We start from the raw sequence: 18,815 nt of genomic DNA on the forward strand, positions 1-18,815 counted from the left end.
CAGAAGGATGAGTTCCTGACCTGGATTATACCACCGGCTAAAAGGATGAAGAAGAGCAAATCCAAAGGCTTAAAAAGGGCTTTTAGCTGACTCTGGAGAGGAAGGGAGAGATAAACTCAGGTGAAGTCCCTGACTTCACTAGTATACAATAAGGCAAAGGTAAATGAGAAAAAAAGAGTGCCTGGCAGATAACGATACTCAGTATTTGTTTAACAGGTGAATGCATGAGCCAGTGAGAGTGCATGAACGTGCTTGAGGTCCTGGTGAGCCACATTTTGTAAATGAGCACTCTCGGTGCTCACGTGCTCTGTAACCAATGCCCAGAGTATGGATGGCGATGGGCAGGAAACTGGGGAAAAAAAAAAAAAGTTTAAAAAGAGGATAAGCTAGTGGTATGTTCGTTTTGGATGAAGTAGAGACTGGAAGAATACTGACCTGGTATTTGGCTTTCAGCAATGAGCAATTAAAAAGAAGTGAGGATGGGAAGAGAGAAGGTATGTTAGCTCAAGTGTTTTGAAGGGATCGCTCCTGAAAGAGGGATAGATCTCAGTTTGCATGATTCCGGAGGACAAGGAGGAAGGAAACACTCACCTGTGCAGCCAGTCTAGCCAGAGCAATCTTCACTCTTAGTTACGGGTAGCAGCTGCTTACCTCTTACTTTTCAGAGTAAACACTGAGGCCGAGAGCTGATGAGATTGTGCAGGGAAAGACTGAAGGAGGGAAGACCAAGGAGTCCTCGGGCGTGTCCTTTACTATCAGTGACTCAGTCAACCATATCATGAACCACGTTCATAAGTTAAAGTTATGCTTTTGGTTCTATAATATATACACATTTCTTTTTGTCTCTTGTAGGAGTGATTCTAATCAAAGCCCAGATTTCAGAGCTAGTGATCCCTGTCCCGGCAGCTCAGAAGATAGCTCTATGTGCCCGCAGCTCTCTGAAGAGCATCTTCTCTTCTCTTCCTGACATTGTATATACCGGCTGTGCAAAATGCGGACTGGAACTGGAAACAGACAAGAACAAGATCTATAAACAGTGTTACGGCTGCTTGCCCTTTACTATGAAGAAGCTATACTACAGGTGAGGCAGCTAAGCAAGCCACTGGGTTGGCAAAGATTTATTACTCTACGACTGGACATGACCGAAACATTGCATATATCAATTCTTACTTTCTAATGAGAATTAACTAGAACTCATCCAAGAGAATAAAATTTTTCTGCTGAGTGATAAATGGCTATTTATGAAGGCAAAAATTGTCTAGTAATCATAACAGGGATTTTTAAAAGCAGTAATTAAAAGATACTATTATCTTCAAGAGCTATATTGAAGAAAATTTTTACTTGGTTTTATATTATTTAACTAAGATCTAAATGGCTCATGAGAAACTGATTTCTATACTTTCACATATAACTGGAATTTAAAGGTTAAACTGTTCTGTGATCTAACCTCTCAGTGTGGAAGCTAATAAGATATTTAACTTTTCTGTGCCTCAGTTTTCCCAGCTTCACATTAGAAATTAAGGATTGCAGGGGCGCCTGGGTGGCTCAGTGGGTTAAGCCGCTGCCTTCGGCTCAGGTCATGATCTCAGGGTCCTGGGATCGAGTCTCGCATCGGGCTCTCTGCTCAGCAGGGAGTCTGCTTCCTCCTCTCTCTCTGCCTGCCTCTCTGCCTACTTGTGAACTCTCTCTGTCAAATAAATAAATAAAATCTTTAAAAAAAAAAGAAATTAAGGATTGCAAATGTTCTTTGGTAAAATTGCAAACCAGCTCTGTGAAAAACACATTTTTCAATCAATCAGTGTCCAAATGCTTGTATAAATTTTTTCTTTTTACCTTGTAAATTACATGCCTTTATAAAATAATCATCACTGTTTCATGCTCTTTTCTGTTTCTAAATACTGCAGTATCTAAAAACTAAATACAAATGTATTCAGCATGTTATCATGGTATACGTTGAGAACATTTATAGAAGCTTAATCCATAAACCTTATTTCCCTTTACATATGTGTGTTATAAATAAGTAAATAAATTTTGCTCTTACTCTGAAAGTTGCTTGTATGGAAAAGAAAATAAAATTAAGATAGGTGGTGTATAAGAAATATAGTTAATAAAAAAAAGAAAAAAGAAATATAGTTAATGAAAATTGATTTTTTATCAATAGTTAAGGCTCCTTACAGAATGCGTGTGTTACTTTATATCATTCTTAATGTTCCTAATGAACGTGATTATTTATTGGACAAAAATGTTACCCAATAAATATCCCTTATGGAGCAGACAGACTTTGAATCTTCAGTCTAAAAAATAACTATTCAAGAGAACAACTTCACAGATTATTATCAGCTGACTATGATATACCCAGTATGAGGTCTATAAGGTATGGTTCTAAACTATAATGCATTGAAGATGTAGTGCAAATGTTTTGTGTTGCTAGAATGTTGATAGACATGCTAAAGCAGAGTTGTTTTGTTTATTTATTGAAAAGCCTTTAAATTGTTTTTAGGTTTAGGATTCAGATTATTTGGTTTTCTTAAAAAAGATTTTTTTTTTATTAAGAAAGTCTTGAGATTAGAGATTCCCTCAAGTTATCAAGTACAGTGATTCAGAAATCATTGCACCAGTTATCACTTATGATTCTATGTAAGTCAGTAGCAACCGAATAAGAAAAAGCTGATTGCCTAGTTTTTTTTTTAATATTTTACTTATGTATTTGACACAGAGAGATCACAAGTAGGCAGAAAGAGAGAGGAGGAAGCAGGCTCCCTGCTGAGCAGAGAGCCCGATGCGGGACTCGATCCCAGGACCCTGAGATCATGAACCGAGCCAAAGGCAGGGGCTTAACCCACTGAGCCACCCAGGCACCCCTCTGACTACCTAGTTTTGAAAGACCCACACAGTCGAGTTAGGTATCCACATATGTTCACCTGATACCTCGTACTGTGGATGTTATGCTGGTTGATGTAAGCATGCTTCTTGTACTCAGAAACTCTTATGAAATACATAGTGAGCATTCGTATGGGATGACAGTCCCATGCTGTGAGTGGGTCAGTCATGCTGGGTGTTGCTTGTTTGTGACTTGGAATTGATTTTCCGGCGGCAACCTTAGCTCCATGATTTAAGTCTCATTCCCGCCTTCAAAGGATTCGCATGTGCTGGTGACTCTCGGCAGCATCTCCACCCTGGTTTTCTCCTCCAAGCCCCAATATCCAGATACTCACTTCCTCACTTGAATGTGTTTCAGGCAACCCACACTAAAAATACCCGAGATTGGCTCTCTTATTTTTCCTGTCTATATCAAACTGGGTTCTTCCCAGTTTCTTACTTCCCAGTGCATGGTATCACCAGCTACCCTATTCACCTAGACACCTGCACATAGGCCTTGAATCATCCCCTTTTCCTTACCTACCATGTCTAATCTACTGGCAAGTCCTAGGAATTTCATCCAAAACCGCATCACAAATTCACCCACTTTTTCCCATCTCCACTGCTCCTCAACCTCAGGGGCACTAGTGACATCTCAGGCAGGACAGTGTCTTACGGTTAGGGTCCCCATACATTGCAGGTCATGTGACAGCCTGGTTACCTGGCCTTGCCAAAACCCCAGTTATCACAAAACCAGAACGGGAAGGCAGCACCTGCTGGTCCTGAAGCACGTGGACCTGGTCGTGGCTGCTGCTCGGTCTTACAGGCCTCCTTCGGCCTTGGCCCACTTCCGCGGATTCTCTGCACAGCTGACGGGTGATCACGGCCTGACCTAAACACCTCCGGGTGGGTTCCCTTCACTCTGCTGCCATGCTTTCCCTCTCTCTGTGCCCACCTCTCCCCTCACCCCCGGCCTTCATTCAGTTCCTTGGACACCCGATGTTTCTGTCCTTAAGCTTTCTTGTGTGTTCTTCCCTCCACCCGCCCCACGTCTTAGTTTAAACGACACCTCATTACCGGGGCCTTCTTAACCCAGCACCATGTGTGTACTCGCTGCAATTGGTACTTGTCTAGTTGTTTGATGTCTTCTCTAAAAAACATCTTTACTGGGCTAGAATTCAAACAAAGCCATCTAGGATGTATGATCCATGGTTTTAGTGTATTCACAGGCTTATGCCACGACCCCACAGTCCATTTTTAGAGACACTTTCATCACCCATCACTTCTATCACCTTAGCAGTCACTTCCTCTCTCCCTCCATCCCAGCATTTGGTCTGGTCCCACATTTTGGCTGTTATGAATGATATTGCTGTGAAGATTTGTGTACAAATTTATTTTTTAAGATTTTATTTATTTATTTGACAGAGAGATCACAAGTAGGCAGAGAGACAGGCAGAGAGAGAGGGAAACGGGCTCCCTGCTGAGCAGAGAGCTCGATGCGGGACTCAATCCCAGGACTCTGAGATCATGACCCGAGCTGAAGGCAGAGGCTTAACGCACTGAGCCACCCAGGCGCCCCGCTTATTGTCTTTTTGTCCTACTAAACTCTTACGATCCTGGAGTGAAGGAATCAGATCTGTCTTGTCTGCTAGTGTGCACCTAGTGCTTAGCACGGTGCTTGGCATGAAGTACATATTGAGTATGTGTTTGTCGAAATAAAGAATGGAGGAAGAGAGAGAGCATGGGGAAAGTGTAGAGTGAAAGAGAGGAAAGACCTAGCATCATCATGTGGGTGAAAGGACAAGTAGATTTTTTGAGGGAAAATCAGTACTGTTGTTTGAACTGTTAATTCCTCTATATTAATGAGTCTGTTTCTAAAATCTGTTCTTGGGGCCCCTGGGTGGTTCAGCTGGCGGAGCGTCTGACTCTTGGTTTCAGCTCAGGTCATGATCTCATGGGACTGAGCCCTGCATTGGGTTTCCTCCTCAGCTCCGAGTCAGCTTGTCGCTCTCCCTTTGCTCCCTCCCTGCACACTCTCCACTTTATACTCTTTCTCCCTCTCTCTCTCAAGTTAAAAAAAAAAAAAATCTCTTCTCAACTTATTATTTTTTTTTTTAAAGATTTTATTTATTTATTTGACAGAGAGAGATCACAAGTAGGCAGAGAGGCAGGCAGAGAGAGAGAGGGGGAAGCAGGCTCCCTGCTGAGCAGAGAGCCCGATGCGGGCCTCGATCCCAGGACCCTGAGATCATGACCTGAGCCGAAGGCAGCGGCTTAACCCACTGAGCCACCCAGGCGCCCTCTCAACTTATTTTTAACAACTAATCTTTGAAAGAGGTAACATGGACCTGGTTAAAAATGCAACCTGTAGAGGAAGATCTGAAGCCGGAAATTCTTCCCCATCTATCCTCCACCATCGCTGCTACTTCCTTGCTGATGGGAGGTTTTTGTATATTCTTCTAGTAATTTATCATGTCCACACCAGCACATATATATCCCTTTCTTTAAAAATATGTAGATAGAATACTGCTCATTTTGTTATTCATATTGTTTGTTCCGTGGCGTACATGATGGCCGGCCTTCCCTAATAGCACTTATAAACCTTCACCAGCCTTTTTAGCAGCCACATAGTACTCCACCATAGCACACACTGAAAATTATTTATCTAGTTCCCTGCTGATTGACCCACAAAACAGTCTGGTTTTGATAGGGAAAAATCCAGTGGGGAAAAAGAACTTGAAATTGTGACTGTGAAATACTGTGATTATTATCTTTATTTATGTTTCTAAAAATAATATAGACAACGGTGTAAAAATATGTTTTTTTTCTTAGTATCTGAAATTTTAAAATGAATATGGAATAAATCAAATTTAATAATTAATCATTTGAAACTCTTAAAAAAAAAAGGGGCTTTCTTTGTGTTTCAGAATGTCCTAGAGTTGTTTTAGGAATTAAAGTGAACCCTGCTTGGAAACCCAGTGCTCTTTGAAATTACATTGTACTTAAACATTCCTTTAATTTGAACATGTTATTTAAGGTCCTGTGTTATTACTGTTTTGTAGGCCAGCTGTAATGACCGTAGCTGATGGAATACATGAGGTTTGTATCCACGTAGGATCCAAGCTGATGGAGAAGATTCTTTTCAACATTTCTCCTGACTGGCTCAACAGAGTTATAGGTAAGATAGCAGCACTCGTTTCGGGGGGCGTCGACAGTTTATTGGAACAGAAAGAATACTGTAAATTAAGGGTTTTTTTCTGTCTGTGCAAAAGCAGAGGGATAATTTAGCTTGAGTAGAACAAAAAATATGAAGGCGGAAGGTAAGTCTTGCTCTCCACCTGCTGTGACAGCCATGTTCTGCCTTGTATCCCTGGTGGGGGTGGGGGTGGGGGGGGTGGGATGGGTCTTATGCGGTCCTCCCCTCTCCCAGCAGTAGGGCACCACTTATGCTCTGAATGGGGAGCTTTCTGCCCCTCCCCTAGGGATAGAGGGATTTTTCTTTTCTCTTTCCTCCACCGTCAGCCCTGGGCAATAGGATTTACCCACCTTCCTCTCTCAGTTTAAGGCTCTCATTCCTTAGAGGAGCCCTGAATGGTGTTTTGTGTTTTCCCTTGTGGCAGCTTCTCCGCTTCTCCAGACTTCACCGTTGTTGGAAGCTTTCTCTGTGTCCTGCCCTAGATCCAAGTGTGTGAGCACCTGGTGGGGATGAGGGTGCAGTCCCCCCTTACCTGAGACACTGGCCCACACTTGGCTTTTAGCGAGTCATGAAAAGTTGTAGCACATTCTTCCTTCTTGCCTGTTGGGTGCACGTGTCTTCTTTCACTGCTCACTGCAATAATCCTGTGGTCTCCTCCATCCTCTCTCGTTTCCCTCTGGCTTGGCTGCCTCACTACCTCGGCTGTCCTAGAGGCTCCATAAATTGTGACTTCGAAGTGTCTTCAGTTTTTCTAATAATTGTTAAGGTTGGAGCCATGTTCTTTCCAGCTTTTCACATCCTAACTGGAAGTCTGTGTGTCCTTTTTTTATTCACTGTCTTTATTACTTTTTATTCTTTTGGCTGTTCCGTTCCTTCTCTTGGTGTTCTTTGTTGTATTTTCAGTTTTGCCTTTTTACTTTTGGCACAATATCAGTTAGCCTCCATTTCCCAGAGAAGGACCATTCCCAGATCAAGTCTATGTCTGCATTTTGCACATTCCCGAGTCAAATGCACTTCTTGGTATTAATTAAATCGCAAACTTAAGTGAAAATGTGGGCACCAGTTATAAAGTGGTCTTCAGACCATTCAAATTATCTCTAATCTTGATTTTTTTTAGCTTATCTAAGTGAAGAATATGAAAGCTTTGAGTATTGTAAGAGAATTCTCTCACTGCCAAAAATATGTGACTGGCTCCCTGGGAGTCGGTAGAGGCAATCCAAGAGGGGCTGGTGGTGTTGGCGGGGGAACAAGTGTAGTTTGAGCATGGTTGGTCATGCCTGGCCAGCCTAGCATCTAGCACCCTGCTCAGGAACTGGACTTAATGTCCTAAAATAAAATAAAATAAAATAAAAGGAAGCTATAAGACAAGTGCAAAAATACAGTGATATCTCTGTAATTTCAGTATTTTTATATTATCAAGATTTGATATTAAGTAACTAAGTCAGGGTTCTGTTATATACACTAGATGCAGACAAGAGCTGTCGACTGGATAGATGAGACGGCTTTTCTGACGTGGACACGCTCTTTCTGAGTCAGGCTTGACTCAGGAAGATGTCAGTGTCAATTCTTTCCTCTGTTGTTTATAGAAGCCAAGAGCTGTGTCATAATAGGAAATGCCACCGGTCCGAGCAGCCTGTCCGCGATCAGCGGGCATCGCGGGCCCTCATTCTAGAGCATCTTCAGCACCTGTGACTGGAAAGAGAGGGGACAGACAGGGAAATTTCCGGCGGGTGTGGGGCTCGAGAACCAAGGCGGGACGACCCCTTGGCTGTGTGCATTTCTGGCATCTGGGCAGGGAGCCTAAGAGCGAGTGTGTTTCCATGTTCCCCAGCGCCTCCCTCGGAGGTCACCTTCCGCGCCGTGGCCGCGGACCTGCTGCACTCGCTGCTGGCGGGCGGCGGCGCCCCTTGCGTGCTGAAGCTGCACAGCCTCTTCGTGTTGGATGAAAACAGCTGCCCGCTGCAGCTGGAGTTCTCGCTGCTGGATTTGTATCCCGACAGTGGAGAGCCGGGGGCCCAGTGCCCTCCTCTGAGACCCGATGGGGAAACCGCCGGTACTTCCAGGAAGACATTCCAGGAATGACGGGGCTCTACCCGTATTTTTGTAAAGAGAATGGTGTTAAATATATAAATTAAAACTTTTTTTCTAGGAACGTTCTGTGAGGTTTTCTGTCTGTTGTTTGGTCTTTTCCTTTCCTGCTTCTAGAGGAAGGGTCTGGCAATAAAGGCAATAGGTCCCTGATCAAGTCGATGTCTGCATTTTGCACATTTTCGAGTCAAATGAACTTCTTGGCATTAATTAAATCGCAAACCTAATGTTCCCTGGGAATTACAGGTTCACTCTCTAGGTCCCCGCTCCGTTCCAGCGCTCTGTGAAGGACTGAACACACAGACATTTCTCAAGAGTTGCTCTTCTGCCATGCTCACACACTCTCAGTGCTCCCCCCCACCCCGCCTTTTTAAAAATATATTTTTTTAAAGATATTATCTATTTACCTGACAGAGACCACAAGTAGGCAGAGAGGCAGGCAGAGAGAGGGGCGGGGGGAAGCAGGCGCCTGGTGGAGCAGCGATCCCGATGCGGGGCTCGATCCCAGAACCCCCAGACCATGACCTCCGCGGAAGGCGGAGGCCCCAAGACACTGAGCCACCCAAGTGCCTCCAGTGCTTTCCCTTTAATAGACTATCAGTGTGAACTGATTTCCTCAATTGTAACTCTAGAAGCAGTGGGTTAGTTTGTATATCCTGAGAAGGATCCTTGACCGAAAATGGGTGTGGGGGAAACAAGCATTCTACTTGGTGAGTTAATTCCTGGGGAAGGAAGAGATTAAATCAAATGACTCCTGAGGTTTTATCCAACACCCAGTAAGGTGAGTGGGGAAAAAGTTGTCCCCGTGTTGTACTTAGAGAACAAAATGGTTGGCTCTCCCAGATAACTCATGTGATGGCTGATGAATCTCAAGGCCAGAGGTGATGTCTTCTAAGCTATGTTCTTTCAACTCTAAGCACAGTAGAAGCAAATCTGGAATTCTGATATAAATTACTGCCCAGTCTGTGTAAGCCCACGGAGAGTGCTGTCCTCTTAAACTTGCCTGCCTTCACTTTGCCCCCAAGATGAGGTCTAGTCCTTTTATCAACCAAAACACAGCCTGCTGGAATAGAGGGCCTTCACACCCTTTTGGGTAGAAGCCTCTAAGCCATTTCAAGTGAGACAAAGAACAGCAGGTCCCGCCAGTATCTCTTCACAGTTTCTAGTATGTAGGGCATAGGTTAACCCATTTTTCTAGGAACCCTTATTTGGGCTGAAAATAACTTCCCTCTGTCCTGAGGAAATTACCATGTATTTAATTTAAACAAATTACCATCACTCCCAGGTGTACTCCTTACCCTAGACGTACAGGTAAGTATATTTAACATATGCCACAGATTTTTATAAAACTCCATTGAGGAGCCTAGGAGCCTAAGAATGTCAGCCAATCCAACAGTCCTATGTCTGGAAATCCAATGGCAGACATTTTAGGTAAATCTCATTTTTCTTTCTTTCTTTCTTTCTTTCTTTCTTTCTTTCTTTCTTTCTTTCTTTCTTCTCAAGATTTCATTTATTTATTTGACAGAGGGAGTGAGATTGCAAGTAGGCAGAGAGGTAGGCAGAGAGAAAGGGGGAAGATGCCTCCCTGCTGAGCAGAGAACCTGATATGGGGCTTGATGCCAGGACCCTGGGATCATGACCTGAGCTGAAGGCAGAGGCTTAACCCACTGAGCCACCCAGGCACCCCGGTAAATCTCATTTTTCGTCTGACAGTTCAGCTGAGAGGGACAGATTCTCCCGTCTTAAGTTGTTTACAGCTAGTCTTCCATTAATGTAGGTTTACCTGAATAGGTGACAACATGGCTTTCTTAGAAGAAAATATCTCTAGTTTCTCAGAACGATATAGAATGAAACAGAAAATATCCCATCCCTATGTCTTTGATTTTAAATGATGAATTTGCATCCTGGAGGGTCTCTAGATGATGAAACATGGTTCACAGATCAGAACAATTAGAATAAAGTGTTTGTGTTTCCTGTTTTAAGGCCAGTAGGGTAAGAAATAGGTGAGGGGGAGGTTTGCCAATTACTTGTTATTCTGTCTTTGGGGGTCTTAAACTGGGTTTGTTATCGGGAAGTTAACTCCATCCACTTAAGGAATACATTTGCTAAGGGTGAGCCGTCTGCTTCCAAGTGGAGGGGGAGGGACAGCCCGCTTTCCCTTGGCTCCCACTCAGCTTTCTGGGGCTGCAGGAGGGCATGAACTGACAGTGAGACAACTCCCCAGTCTCTTCCCCATCCCCGAAGGCCCAGCTCCTGCAGGGACTGGGGGCAGGGAGGAAAGCAGGACCAGGGACAATGGTTTCATGACAAACTGGCTCCCACTGTGGTCCTTGGGGTGGTCCTGACCGCCAGTGCCTTCTGTGCAGTAGGCACCCAATGCTGCTCTTTCTAGAACACGTGCTCGAGTTCTTTGGAGGGCTTCTCCTCCTTACGCAGCATCTGCATGGTTTCTCGTCAGGGGAGATCAAGCTCCTGCCTGGTCTTTGCCACCGCTCCACTCCCTCCAGATGTCAGCCCTTCTCCTCATCCTGCCTTCTCTCTCTGACTCACTTCACTCCCTGCTCAGATACACAGTGCAAATTCTCCACATAGCCAGACAGCAGATAAGCTGAGGAATTGTCCTTATTTACATAATGTGTGTAGTACAATTCAAGTTATGTAACATTGTGATCATACCATGTGGAAGACTCTGACCAAAATGGTGTAGTGATTACCCTGGGTTGGGGGATTGGGGCCTGGTTTTACCTTCTCCTTTATGCTTGTTTTTATCTGATGGAAGTACTAGGAAAATTTCCCTAATTCCTGAAAAATACAAATTCCCCATATTAAAAAGATTTCTTACAAATATAGGAAAAGGTAATACGGTTTTGATCACAGAAACTACCACCAGGTTCTTCATGGGGCGGCAGCGGAGCCCACAACCCTACCCCTTCTCTGGGCCGCGTCTATGTTTGGTTTGATTCCTTGGCAAAAACTGATTACTCACAGACAGCAGGTTACCTGACTCAAGCTGGGCCAATCAGATTGTTTTTCCTGGAGTTAAAATTAAGATTTATACAAAGAAAAAATGCACAGATCTTAAATGTACAGCTTGCTGAATTTTGACAAATACATACATTCATGTAGCCAATACCCCAATCAAAAAATTTAGGTTTCCATCTCTCTAAAAGTTTCGCTCATTTCCACTTCCTGTCAATCCCCACCCATGCTAGGCAACCACTTTTCTGATTTCTGTCCCCATAGATTAGTTTTATCTGCTCTTGAATGTCAGGTAAGTAAAATTGTATGGTTTATATTCCTTTTTGACTTGCTTTCCTCACAACAGTGGTTTTGAGATTCATCCAGATTTTTATGTGACTCGGTAGTTCATTTTTTTTTTAACATTTTATTTATTTGACAGAGAGAGATCACAAGTAGGCAGAGAGGCAGACAGAGCGGGGGGCGGGGGTGGTGGGGTGGATGCAGGCTCCCTGCTGAGCAGAGAGCCCGATGCGGGGCTTGATCCCAGGTCCCCAGGATCATGACCCGAGCCCATGACAGAGGCTTTAACCCACTGAGCCACCCAGGCGCCCCTAGTTTGTCTTCTTTTTGGTGAGTAATATGCCAGTGTAGGAATATATTATCTATTTTCCGATCCAAGGTCATTTGGGTTGTTTCTAGTTTGGGGCTGTTATTAGTAGTTGCTATGAACATCTTTTTTGCCAGTCCAGTTGTGGACATATGTTTTCAGATTTGGCTACGGGGTTGGGGGTAAATTCCTGTGACTGAGATTGCTGGCTTATAGGGTATCTATTTCACTTCAAAAGAAACTGCCAAAGAGTGCTCCGGAGTTGTACAACTTCACACATAAGCCGTGTATGAGGGTCCCAGTAATTCTGCGGGGAGCCTGTATCCTCATGGGATCTGGGATCTGGGATCATGACCTGAGCGGAAGGCAGAGGCTTTATTTAGCCCACTAAGCCACCCAGGCATCCCTCCCTGAGTTGACTTCTAGACTCTAGGCAATTTCAACCAAAGTCACAACAGCCTTCCTCTTTGGGAGATGGGAGGGACTTAGCAAGCTGATTCTAAAATTTACATGGAAATGCCACATGCCCATATAGTCGACACTCTTGAAGAAGAACCAGACCGAGACTTAGCCAAGCAGATGTTGACATTACACATGAGTAATTAAGACATGATGGTATTAGTATAAAGATAGGCAAATTTACTTATGTAGCAGAAGGAGCCCAGAAACAGACTCAAACGTACATGATGCTTGATTTATTTCCTTGGTACTGTAGCAGACTAATGGAGAAACGGATAATCTTTTCAATAAATGGTGCTTGGATAATTCAATATCCAATATGGGGAAAAAAGTAAGAAACTCAAATCCAGTGTTATAACTTATACAAGCTTCTATTTCAAGTAGCTTCTAGATACTTAAATGTGAAAGGCAAAATAATTGAGCTTCTTGAAAATAGTATAGAAGAATGTCTTCATGATCTGGAGGTGTGGAAAGTGTGAGAAGATGGAGGAGGGAGAGTAAAGTGTCCTCCAAACTGAGAAGGCACTTTGAGACCAGAAAATGAAACCGGCCACTCCGTACAGTTTGCACAGTTTTATTCCGGCTGACTTACTGATGTGGGAGTTGGGATGGTGACAATAGCTGCACAGCTATTCTCCCCAAAGCCCAGACCTAAGTCCACAAATTTCATACAGTGAGGGGATGTGCAGGGAGCACCTTAGTTAAAGGGTCTAACACTGACCAGACCTCGTGGCGCCAACAGAAGTAGAGTTGCTGGATCCTAGGGTTTGCATATCTCCCCATTTAGCAGATAAAGCCAAACTGTTCTCCAAAGTCCATGTTCCAAGTTCACATTCTCACCAGAAGTGTATGAGTTCCCATTGCTGTTCCCATTGCTCTACATCCTTGTCTACACTTGGTATCATCAGTCTTTTTATTCTAGTCATTCTTTATAGTATGGAGAGCTATCCCTTGTGGGTTTAATTTGTACTCCCCTAATGGCAAAGGAGGCTGAACCTGTTTTGTATGTTACTTGGTCATTCCGATCTCTTCCTTTGTGAAGGGCTTGTTCATGTTCTTAACCACTTTTCTATTGGGTTGTGGTTTTCTTATTGATTTGTAGGAATTCATTTCAATTAGATATACAACTGTTTTCTCCCGTTCTGTTTATTTAAATTACCAATATATTTGCAGTTGATTTCCTCCTATTTTTATGGCTCTCGGTTGATAAACAGAAGTTTTTCATTTTAATGTAGTCAAACGAAGCAATCTTTTTGTGTCCTCTTTTTAAGAAGCACTTCTGTAGGAGCGCGGACAATACGGACTCCATCTTTGGCCCTCCATCTTGTTCGTGTCCACACAATGACCTCTCTCGGGACTACGTGTTCGAAGCCCTAGGTTAATGTATGCCCTGACCGGAATGTGAGAAGGCTTGTTCTTGTCTCTGCTAAAGTTGTTTACATAACTAATAGAGATAACATAGTTCCTAACCACCCCACCTCCCATTCCGGCGCTCTGGTTTAAACCCCTCCCTCCTCCCGCAATGTATAATGAATCTCGATTCATCGTGTGGCGTCAAAGAAGCCAAATACAAAATAGTGCTTCCTTTCTAGTTCCCTATATGAGCTTTGTAACAAAACAAAAAAGGCTATGGCATTTAAGGCTGCATGGTTACGTAGTAAAAGCAAAGAAGTGATTTCCACAAAAAACAGGTTAGTGGTTATTTTGGTGGGGAGGGAGAGACGTGCTTGGGAGGGGGCGCAAGAAAAGAGTCTGGCGAGGCTGGTTTACCAGTTAACAATTTCCTAGGGGCTCCAAATCCGTCCTTAATACATGCTCTGCATGAGTACGCGGCTGAACAGCAGAGGGCGCTGGAGACACGCTGCAGGAGGTGGGCGCTTTTCTTGCTTTTTCAGTAGCGGCACATTAGTCACGCCGCGGGTGTGGGGACACTGGATGGCGGTGTGCCCCTGCCACACGTCCCGGACTCGCGGCTCCCCGGCCACTTTGCATCCCGGTCTGGTCATGTTCCCATGACCCTCCTGACATGGACACCAGAGCTCCCCCCTCCCTCCCATCTGCTCCAGGGCTCCCACTGTCTAGCTTGCATCATCTGCCTTCTGGAAGTTTGTCATACCAGGTCAGTCAGTCAGCAAACCAATAAAAGCAGATTATCAAAAACAATAGGAAGACAAGAATCAAATCTGGTCACTTTCAGGATTACACTTTATCAGCAGTGGAGATAAACACATAATTTACACAAACCGAAGGGTGGGAGAGGGAGCAAAGGAAGAAGGAAGGAGGGAGAAGAAGGGGGAGAGGGAGGGAAGCTGGCAGGGGTGGGGGGGGTGGACACGAGGACGGCCCCACAGGCCGCTAACGGTGCCCAGACAGAAGCGGCTTGTCGACTGGGCATGTGAAGGGCCTTTCCCACGGCCCGTGGTGGTAGTGTAAGGGCACTTGGTGTTGCCTACAGCTTTTTTGAGGTCCCTCTGGCAGTATGTAGCAGTGATACCATTTTGGACATCTGCGATCTGCTTGCAATTCCAGCTCCACCACCTCCTGGCTCTGGAGCCCTGAGAAATGACCCCCCACCCCTCCCATGCTCACTTTCATCCTTTCTGAACATGGGGGAGCTCCTCGTGGGCTGCTGTGTGGATGTGACAAGCTGAGGTTTAAAGCCCTAGGCTACTTCCCAAGGGCTAGTTCCCTGCTCCCCATCTTAACAGTCACCCCACTTTGAGAAACATGTTATTTGAAATAAAGCTTCACGCAGGGAGGGGAGGAGTGACCTGGGCCAACGATTCTATACTTAAAATAGGAAAAAAACAAGAGGCAGATATTATGATCTGTCTCCATAATAGCATACTAAATTCAATTAAGAAATACATCCATTACATTGAAAGAGCCTGGCTTATGGAATATAATCAGCAAACTACTTCATCTTTTTTCTTTTTTTTTTTTTTCCCCCTTTTTCCAGTGACCCATTCAAACCTGCTTGGCAGGTTGCTTCTCCCTGCCCTTTGGATAAAATCTAGGGCAGAGCGCATGACTTTTTTGATCACTCTTAGGTTGCAGTAAATTTTTCCTGTAACTTCTACTTATGAAAGCACGTTGTGTTCAGCACTTAAAATGTCCAATGTTGTGTAGTCTGAACTTGCAACTTCATTGAAAATTTAAGCTCCCCCTTCACCCCCACCCTCACGCCTGCTCATGCCCCTTGCAGGCTGCAACCGGAGAAGGGCATGGAGCACAATTTTCCTATTTCTTCTACCTTGTGCTTCCACACTCCCCCAACTTGTGAACAGAGGTTTCTGCTCAACCTAGTAGGGGCAGGGAAGGAGCCCAACCAGGAGGCGCCTAAGGGGCAGGGGACGTCCTCCTTGACCAATACAGTTATGAGCTGGAGGACTCATGTGGGTACTTCAAGAGCCTCCTAGATCTGCCATCTCTTACCTAAGATTCCCTGACCCCAGTTTACCCCCCCCGGGGGGGGGCACGCAACACCATTCCCACCCCCTTTAAAGGTCTATATTACATTGCCTGGAAATTAGATTTCCCAGACTCTCCTATGAACAGTGTTCCAGGTTGAGTTTGCCAAATGTGAGATAATTGGGTGAGACTCGACAGCAGAAAGAAGGTAAAAATCGTCCTTTTCTGCCTTGGACTCTCCTACTTTGGCCAGCAGCATGCTCCAGGCTCTCGCAGTAATCTGGAATTCCACAGTGAAAAAAAAGTTACCTGGCAAGAGGCTGTGCAAGTTCTGGGCACTCACCACTAGAGGGAAGCAGTGGACAGCAGCGGCTCTGAGGCCTGGTGGCAGATGCCCAGTCCTGAGGTCTCCCCATCTCAGAGAGCCTTGCACAGCCACACACAGGCCCCCAGAGGTCCCCATCTCTACAACACATCACTGAAGTGCACTGAATGACCACCCCAATTCTCCACCCCTCCCTGCAGCTATGTCCACTGCCATGCAGCTTGCAGTTCTTCTCATAAAAAGGCATAGTTTGCCTCCCTGCCCCTTGATTTTGAACTTGGCCACACAGCAGGGCTCAGTCAATGAGATATTAAGTAAACCCAGCAGAGAGTGGAGCTGTGCTTGCCCTTTTGCCTTCTCTTTGGAAAGACCACCCCCCCACCAGCCCCTTACCCCGGGGGGCTGCTGCCCTTCCAGCTTGTGCTCAGAATGAACAAATGCAGAGTGGGCCTAGGTGAGGACCTGAACCCTGCCAGACCCCCTGTTTGAAAGTGGCTTGCCTGATCTCGACAGGCTCACACTCAGCTGGCCATAGATGGATGAGAAATAAATGCTCATTTCAGTACAACTCTGAGATGTTGTGAATGTTTGTTACATGCGATCATCGCAAAAACAGATGACACAAGCAATTTTCTCCTTCTGGCTTCACCAGCCTTCCAACGAATCATGTAATCCAATACCTTGTATAAAATCAGTCTTTGCTGAGAATTCTTTTTTTTGGGAATTCTGAGAAAAATGTTACTTTACTGTGTTGGGTAGAGGGATGTTCATGCCGATAAATGACTAGAAAAGCTGAATAAAATACAGAAAACCTCTTTTCAAGTCACTGGAGAGCTCCCAAATCGACAAGCTGACAAGCCATGATCTCTGAAGGAGGAAAACACAAGGAGGTGAGCTGACATTCTGTGAACCACTTTATTCCTTCAGGCAATGCATTGATTCTCATTAAGGGGCTAGCCCTTTGGGCAGAGGGCTGAGGCTTAGAGAGAGTAAAGGCAGCAGAGTGGCTGGAGTTGGAGAGACAAGACAAAAAATTGGAGATTGAGGTTGCCAAAGCAGCTGGGACTAAAGAGGCAAGAGGTTGAACAGAAAAGAGATAGAAGAGTAATTCTGACACTTAGGGTTTTTCCCTTTGAGGCATTTGCTGATTATGAAGTTCTGAATTAATTTATGCAGAAAGCTCATGGAAGATGGCAGGGCTTTCCTCCTCTCCTTTCCTCCTCTCTCTCTCTCCCTTTCTCTCTCTGTCTCGCTTTCTTTTTTCGCAATACCATGACACGGAGGAGATAAAAATTGTAGTTTATGACCCACTAAGGAAGAGGAGTCTAGTAAACACACCAGAACCTCATTTGGTGATTGAAATGGTACCCTTAGAAGAAATGGGGTATAGTCATAGAACCTTACAGGTGGTCATAGAGGTGGTCATAGAACCTTACAACAACTGCAACCCACGGGCACCAAGGTAGCTCAGTTGGTAAAGCAACTGACTCAGGTCATGATTTTGGCTCATGTCATGACCTCAGGACTGTGGGATCGTGCCCTGTGTCGGACTCCATGTTGACTGTGGAGTCTACTTAAGATTTCCCTCTCCCTTTCCATCTGCCTCCCACCACCCCACCCAACTCGTGCCCTCTCTTAAATGCAAAAACAAAAGCAAAAATCCCTGCCACCCAGACTCCAGTTAGTTCACTACTGCACTGGATTCAGGTGACCTCTCCCCATTCTGTCAGCCAGAGGATACAGTAAGCCCTCTCCGAAGGAGTACCGTCTCCCGGGGCACCCGTAATTTATCACAATGGTCAGTGCTGGACAGTATATTGTCAAACATTCCAAATGACAGAACCAAAGAGGGAAACACACACAGTAAAACTGACCCATTGATGTCACAGGTATTGGTATGACTGACAAACCAGAGACTTTCATCAGAGAGTGGGAATTGATCACAAAGCCTCAAATGGAAATTTAAAACTGAAAGAATGCAGTAATTGAAATTAAGCACTCAGCATATAGGTTAACTACAATTAGACATAGCAGAAGAAAGATTTAGTAAAATAGAAGAAGGCAGGGAGTGGAAAAGGCAGCCCAGTGCCTAGGAGTCCTGCAGGAGCTGCCGGGAGAGCTAACAGGTATGTACTTGGAGTCTCAGAAGAGGAGAGGAAGAAGGGGCAGAAATCGTATATGAAGAAGTATGTGCTGAGAATTTTCCAAAACTTACGGAGGTTTGCTACTCCCAAGGTGGATAAATAAAAGGAAAATTGCCTGGAGGTATACCATACTCAAATTCCTGATAACCAAAGATAAAGAGAAAATATTAAAAGCAGCTAATGGTGGGAAGGAGAGGGAGATGCATTACTTTCCAAGGAGAAACAAAAGATGATAACTCACTTGTCAACAGCAATGATGGCAGTAAGAAGATAATGAACACCATTTAAAAACTCTTGACAGAAAATGTCAGCCTAGAATTCTATCCCCCCCAAAATCCTTTAAAAATGAACTTGAAATAGACATTTCTAATCAAAAACCAAGAAAATTTGCTGTGAACAGTTGTGCACTAAAAGAAATACTAAAAAGAGTTCTTCAAGTAGGAGGAACACGATCTCAGAATCCCAGAAACGGAGGAAAGAATGAAAAGCAAAAGAAAGAGCAACTCTGTGACTGAATATAAGTGGGAATTGACTGAACATAATAATAATAGCAATGTCTTGCTAGGTGTAAGATATATGTGGGATTGAAATGAATGATATCAATACCATTAAAAACTGGAGGTAAGGAGAGATCAGCCAAAGGAAACGGAGGGACATACCATGTTAATGGATGGAAGTTTCAATATTGTAGGGATAGAAAATGGTTCCCAAACTGGCCTATGTACTCCATCAAAATCCAGTCAAACTCAAACACTTTTTTGGTGT

At 44.4% G+C, this 18,815-nt stretch overlaps 1 protein-coding gene across 3 annotated transcripts in view; it reads left to right on the forward strand.

Moving 5' to 3' along the window:
- SHLD2 (shieldin complex subunit 2) overlaps positions 1 to 8,207 on the forward strand; it is an 88,316-nt gene extending 80,109 nt beyond the window's left edge. For all 3 annotated transcript variants that reach the window (XM_032314010.1, XM_032314009.1, XM_032314011.1), the window contains 3 exons: positions 853 to 1,081; positions 5,922 to 6,037; positions 7,887 to 8,207. In XM_032314010.1, the coding sequence (XP_032169901.1) occupies positions 853 to 1,081; positions 5,922 to 6,037; positions 7,887 to 8,137 (596 nt within the window). In that variant the 3' untranslated portion in view covers positions 8,138 to 8,207. The remainder of the gene's footprint in view (positions 1 to 852; positions 1,082 to 5,921; positions 6,038 to 7,886) is intronic.
- The last annotated feature ends 10,608 nt before the right edge of the window (positions 8,208 to 18,815 follow it).

The sequence above is a fragment of the Mustela erminea genome, chromosome 14, assembly GCF_009829155.1.
Source record: "Mustela erminea isolate mMusErm1 chromosome 14, mMusErm1.Pri, whole genome shotgun sequence".
Lineage (NCBI taxonomy): Eukaryota > Metazoa > Chordata > Mammalia > Carnivora > Mustelidae > Mustela > Mustela erminea.